This window comes from Amblyomma maculatum, chromosome 1 (assembly GCF_055883805.1).
Source record: "Amblyomma maculatum isolate TAMU_Amacu chromosome 1, ASM5588380v1, whole genome shotgun sequence".
Lineage (NCBI taxonomy): Eukaryota > Metazoa > Arthropoda > Arachnida > Ixodida > Ixodidae > Amblyomma > Amblyomma maculatum.
Window position 1 is genome coordinate 431,769,535 of NC_139344.1, and position 6,911 is coordinate 431,776,445.

Here is a 6,911-nt window from a genome sequence, read left to right on the forward strand (position 1 = left end):
AGAGACCGGAAAGCGTGGCGTGACATGGTCCATAGGGTCACGAAGAGTCGGACACGACTGAACGACTGAACTGAACTGATATCCACTTCCACCACCAAACTGATGACCCTCGGGATCTCCAACACAGTCGACGAGCTGATAGAAGCGACTCTAACTTCCCAATATGAGCGCCTCTCGCTGACACATGCGGGCTGTGCAATAGTGAGCCAGGTAGGAATCACTCCTCTGAGGGCGACTTCTATGTATATGGACCTCTCGCCTGAGCAGAGACTCAGTCTTTGTATACCTCCGCTTCCCAAACGTATGCATCCAGAGTATCATACAGAGCGCAGAGCCGAATGAGCCCGGCAACTCCACAAACGTTTTACCGGTCGCCCCGACGTTACGTACACAGATGCCTCCCACCACCCCCTTCGCCCCGCTATGGTTGCGGTTGCATTGGCACCGCACTGAAATTGGCACAATGCATGCAGCGTTCTCAACGCCGCAACTGTTACCCCCGCAGAAGAGGTGGCCATCGCGTTAGCTCTTACCGACCCCTCCACCAAAGTAGTCGTTTAGCGATTCCCAACAGGCAATTCGTAATTTCAATGCAGGTCGTATGTCCCGACAGGCATACACTATCCTCTGATCTCTCCCCTTACCGTCTACACCTGGTCTTCTCATATGGACCCTAGCTCATGAGGCGCTCAGCGGGAACGCACAGGCGCATGCTCTAGCCCGAGAACTCAGCTACCGGGCGGAGCACCCTCCTCAGCCTGCCGCTTCCTCTGACACTCCCCAAGGCGCTCATTCACGCCTTGTTACATACACGGACAGCCTCCAGCATTAGCGGCTCGAACGGTGTCTATACCCCCTGCAAACCGGAAACGATCCCGGCGCGAGGCCGTCCATTGGCGCAAAATACAAACATGAACCTTTCCCAACCCATGGCTATATAGCAAAATTTTCCCAAATCTTATTGCACCTAGCTGCATACGCTCACAACGGGCCACATTCATTCACATGGTATGGGCATGCATACGACACGACGCAGACAATACAGCTACTATGGATGCGTGGGAGTCCCTCCTGCGTACCACCGAGCTCGCCCGACAGCGCGAGCTCATTTTGCGCGCATTGGAGGCCGCAGAGTCCCAAGGGATCCCTGCTGACCTTTTCTAAGCAGTGCAACCAGTCTTTCGGCTGGGTCCCCTTCTTTGGGAGTAAATAAAGAGTTTATCATCATCATCATCATCATCATCAGTGTATGAGCCGGATAGCGTCCATTGCCTTAATGGTAATCTTGTTTATAGTCTCGTCGTTGCGACCGTTCTTGTTTAGTAGCAGGCCCAGGCCCAAGGATGCGCTTCCCCATGCAGTCATGATCTTTATGTGATCGCACTCCGGAGGGAGGCGCGTCCCGTCCCGTTCGTAATGATGTGAGGACGAACAGCTTGGATTTGGCGAGCGGACACACTAGGCCTGTGCCGTCAAGGTTCTGCTCGATAGCAGTAACAGCCTCTTGGAGCTGCTGCTCACTGCTGGCGTCGGTGCTTCCTGCCGCCCCCAGAGTAATGTCGTCGACGAGGATCGTATGCCGGACGCCGGTTCCTTCTATCGACCTTACTATCCCGATCATAACGAGGTTGAAGACCAACGGCGAGATGACCGAACGTTGTGGGGTAACTGTACTGCCGAACTTGTGTTCCGGGAGCTTAATGTATCCGGTGTGCAGTTCCACCGTGCGGTTGGACAAGATTCGTGTATGTAATTGCAGCTCGCTACCCCCATGTTGAGTCTTGATACTTGTGTTAATATGGCTGAGTGTTTGACTTTGTCGAATGCGCTTCGTAAATCAAGCCCCAGAATTACTTTGCTGTCTTGTGTCTTGTCGATTACTTCTTGTTTGAGTTGTAGCATGGCGTCTTGTGTGCTGAGTCTGCGCCGGATGCCGATCATCGTATACGGATATAGGCCTTCCTTCTCCAGGGCCGTAAACCGCGCTGAAGAAGTCGCTGCAAGCCAGCAGCTAACGACCACTTGGCTCTTCCACTAAGACTACTCCCGACGATAAATTTTTCTCTCTCTCTCTTTCTCTCTCCAGGTACTCCTGCCACCGGTTGGCAACCATGGGCTCGAGCACCTTGCCCACAAAGGACGTGAGGGAGATGGAACGCAAGTTGCCGAAGTCCTAAGGCTTGCCCGGTATCGGTCAAGCCTTAGGACCGAGAGGCGCACGACTACTGAGAACTGGACGCAGTCAATAGACGTTATGAAGCCATCCTTGAACATCAAAGGGCCTTAAGAAGGATCTACCCAACTCCCCGCGAGGATCTTAATAGAGAACAGTCGGTTGTTGGAGGCAGCTACAGACTTATACATACCACAACCCAAGTCTACCCAGTAAAATCCATCCCACAACTTATGAGAATAAATGCCCACTATACATGGGAGTCTCAAATAACACAGGTAACGCCAATAAACACCACACCACCACCGGAGCCGTGAGATGCTGCGCTGTCCTGCTCGATGCCTGATTACCCCCGCCGGGAGAATTCTTCTTCTTTCTTTCTTCATTCTTCCTAGAGTCGCAACAACATCGCCCAGCCAACTATAATTCCTCATCCACGAGTTACAGATAGTGGGCATTTACTTTCCCTTAAACCGCTAAAATGGCTGTAATCTTTAACGTGCGATGACAGCGTTCCTGGGCCAGGAAAAACCCAGGAACGGGGCTGTTCCAGGCCTAACGGGGCTGGGCGATAGGTCAAAGCCGCTTGCGGCGGGGGCTAGCCAGCCACCAAATATTTATCTGCTGTAGCCACTCTGCACCCGCCACCGCTTACGTGGTGGACGACGGGTGTTGCGGTGCGCTTCTTTCTCTCCCTCTTCGTTTTTTTTTCTAATTTCTTCTGCCCGCACGAGGCAGCGGAGGAGGCTCAGCTACAGAGCCAGTAGCAGGCCCGTGCATTTTCTTTTCCTTCTTCCTACAGCCACAACAACAGCAACACAGCACACGGACACCTCTTCGTTTCGCCGAGTTTTGAGGGAGGCAAAATGAAGAGGCGTCCGTGTACTTTGCAATTGCAGCGCACGTTAAAGATCCCCAGGTGGTCACAATTACTCCGCAGCCTTCCACTATGGCTCCTCTTTCTCTATGCTGACTTTCGCTCCCCTTCCTTCCTTCACTTATGGCGCGGTCCGGGTGTGCATGAAACACGTGTGACAGATACTGCGCCTTTGTATTGTGAAAGCAATCATCATCATCAGCAGCAGCATCCTGACTAGCTGCATCCACTTGATCCCTGCGAACTTTTTAACCTCATCCGCCCACCTAACTTTCTGCCGCCCCTTGCTACGCTTTCCTTCCCTTGGAATCCAGTTTGTTACCTTAAGCGACCCTCGGTTATCCTCTCTTCGCACTACATGTCCTGCCCATGCACATTTCTTCCTAATTTCCACTAGAATGTCGGTAACTTGAGCTATTTCTCTGACCCACTCTGCACGCTTCCTATCTCTTATTGTTACCCCTACCATTTTTCGTTCCATAGCCCTCTGGGCTGTCCTCAACTTAAAACTCTCTTGGTTAGCCTCCACGATTTAGCTCCATAGATGAGTACAGGTAAGATGCAACTGTTGTAAACTTTCCTCTTGAGCGATACCGGTAAGCTGCTAGTCATAATGTTCGAGTGCTTGCCAAATGCGCTCCATCCAAATCTTATTCTTCAAGAACTTCGTGTGACACGGCGATGGACAAGTTTGGCCTTAAGCTAAGTGACGTGAAACCGGCTGCAGAGAAAAGAGGCCCCAGGCGGTGTTGCCCCAGCTTGGCTCATCGGAGAACATGACATTAGACACGTTTGACCTTAAGCGAAGTGACGTGATACCAGCTGCAGACAAGAGTGGCCCCAGCTCGGCTCGCCGGAGAACACGGCGCTGGACACGCGCCACGCTTGGCCATGTCATCGACTAGTAAGCAGAAGGAAAAGACTACTCGCCAATGCGAGGCCAGGAAGAGATGAATGGTTGAGGAAACTGTCGAAGAATGGGAAAAACGGCTTTCTAAATGCCGGGCACAAGATGCAGCTCGTCGAATGCGTTATAATTCTAGGGAGTCTGAAATCAGTTTAATGAGTGCACTTAACGCTAGTGAGGACTCAAATCTTTCCAGTGCTGAACGTTGAAATGAAACTAAGCGGTTGCGGCGTGCTCAAGAAACTTGAACGAGATAAACATCTTGAAAAGGAGCGCGTACATTACTAAGTTTGCCGTGGCTCAACTTGGTTAAGCCCGGGGAATTGCGAAAGCGATTCCGCCTGGCTACGTTTGGCTCAACTACGCGTAGCTTGAATGTTTATCTGAACTGGCTGGTCTATGTATAAGCTGAACCTATTGCTTTCGCAATTCTCCGCGTTTAACCAAGTTGAGCCACAGCAAATGTTTTTCCAGTGAACTAATCAATATTAATAATATTATTTGTAATATGACTGTAGCTATCTTTCGATGAAGGCGCGGCGTAGAGGTGTCCGTGTGCTGTGCATTGTAGGCGCTGTTGTTGTGGCTGTAGGAAGAAGGAAAAAAAAGCACGGGCGTGCTACTGGCTCTGCAACTGAACCACATCCGCTGCCTGATTTATTTATAGGAAGGGAAAGGCGCGGCAACTGTCTCACTTGTTTTCTGTGGACACCGCAACCGCGCCGTAAGGGAAGGAAGGAAGGTGGGAGTGTAAGTGGAAAGAGAGAAAGAGGAGCCGTAGTGGAGGGCTACGGAGTAATTTCGACCACCTGGGGATCTTTAACGTGCGCTGACATCGCACAGCACACCATCCGCTGCCTCGTGCGGACAAAAGAGAAAATAGAGAAGAGAGAAAAAGAAGCGAGAGAGAAAGACGCGCGCAGAAACAACAGCCGTCGTCCATTACCGAAGCAGTGGCGGGTGCAATGACGGCCTACAAAGATAAAATTCTGTGGCAGGCTAGCCCCCGCCGCAAGCGGCGGTGACCTACCTGTCCCCGGCCTATCGGGGCCAGGATCAGGTGGTGGTGGTAACAACTTTTATTGCCACGAAATGAAAGGAATTATTTCGGGCTGGGGCAAGTCTAGGGTGGCCTCCAGTCGGGAGCGACCTCTTGAGCTCGCGTGACGAGGGCCAGTTGCGTAGTTTTTTTTGGGCTGGCCAACGCGGAGGTAACAAACTTTTATCGCGAGCTAAGATGCACGTACCCCGCCCCTCCCCCCGACCTCGACCGGGCGGCGCATTTGGGTTTGCTCGGTACGGTGGCTCCGCAAGGGACAAAACGACAGAAGAGACGAAGAAAGCTGGCTGTTCCGACTAGCATCTACCGCCCCCAGGAGCCGAGCAGCCTAGCGATTAGGGGCGCATGCTTTTTTAATGGGCGTCATGTTGGACGCGGCACTAGCTTGAGAAAGCATATACTACTACTACTACTGTTACTACTACTACTACTACTACTGTTATTATTATTATTATTATCATTATTATCATTATTATTATTATTATTATAGTAGTAGTAGCAGTAGTAGTAGTATAGAGGAAGACTCGTTTCACTAAGTTGGCACTGAATTATCTGTAGGTAACGACCAAATTAACTGGCTAAATATCTTCCCAGTTTTAATTATTAATGATAATAATAATAATTGGTTCACAGGAAGGGAAAGGCGCAGTATCTGTCACACTTGTGTTTGTGGACACCTTCATCCCTTGGTGTCCACAGACACAAGTGTGACAGATACTGCGCCTTTCCATTCCTGTGAACCAATCATTATTATTATTATGAATTAAAGCTGTGAAAATATTTAGCCAGTTAATTCGGCCGTTAACTAGACAATTCAGTGCCAACTTCGTGAAACGAGTCTTTCTCTATACTACTACTACTACTACTACTACTACTACTACTAAATAATAATAATAATAATAATAATAATAATAATAATAATAATAATAATAATAATAATAATAATAATAATAATAATAATAATAATAATAATAATAATAATCAGAAAAATATTACTGTGTATTATTATTATTTAGTAGTAGTAGTAGTAGTAGTTGTAGTAGTAGTAGTAGTAGTAGTAGTAGTAGCAGTATTATAGGCTCTCTCAAGCTAGTGCCGCGTCCAACGTGACGCCCACTGAAAAAGCATGCGCCGCTAATCGCTAGGCTGCTCGGCTCCTGGGGGCGGTAGATGCTAGTCGGAACAGCCTGTTTTCTTCGTCTCTTCTGTTGCTTTGTCCCTTGCGGAGCCACCGTACCGAGCAAACCCAAATACGCGACCGGGCGCAAGCCACGACACTCAGACGCCTACAAACAAAGGCCATTCTTAGCCCCTACCGACTGTCGTTAATTACAAACGGAGAATTCAACCCTGCATGCCGGCACTGCGGTGACGGGACGCAGGCCACTCAATACCATATACTGTGGGAATGTGCCAGCAACCCCCCTCCAAAGACACTCTTGCCAGGGCCAGGATCAGCCACCTTTCACCACCTCCCTCCCTCGGAAAGGAGCGGTGAGTGTTGTATGCAGTTCTGTATCCAGAACCAATTGCAGTGCGATTCAAGGTGCCCTTTAACATCAGTAGGTCTCATTGTAAATGAGGCTTTCCTTAAACGTGATGTTGGTCACTTGATCAACATCCTTCTGCTTGGCGAAGGTAGGCCTAACGCGGACTAGCGTCTCGCGGCAGCCCGGGATCACGGCGACCCCATCGGGGACGCACCCTTAGCCTCGCGAAGCCGACTAAAGCTAGGAAAACAAAAATTGTTGAAGAACGCCGGTGGATTAGGAGGACTTTCAAATGCCTGGCCAGTGGGTCAAGTGAGCCATTGGCCAGCAAGAAGAGGTATGTGCCGCTCGAGAAGACCGCGCAACAAGTTGAGAAGCAGTGAACTTCTGAAAAGCATGCGGGA

At 50.0% G+C, this 6,911-nt stretch overlaps 1 protein-coding gene across 1 annotated transcript in view; it reads left to right on the forward strand.

Moving 5' to 3' along the window:
- The window catches only part of LOC146209395 (uncharacterized), a 61,264-nt gene extending 59,087 nt beyond the window's left edge, over positions 1-2,177 (forward strand). Inside the window, exon 6 of the mRNA XM_084580227.1 lies at positions 2,087-2,177. Within this exon, the coding sequence (XP_084436353.1) occupies positions 2,087-2,177 (91 nt within the window). The remainder of the gene's footprint in view (positions 1-2,086) is intronic.
- Positions 2,178-6,911: the final 4,734 nt, after the last annotated feature.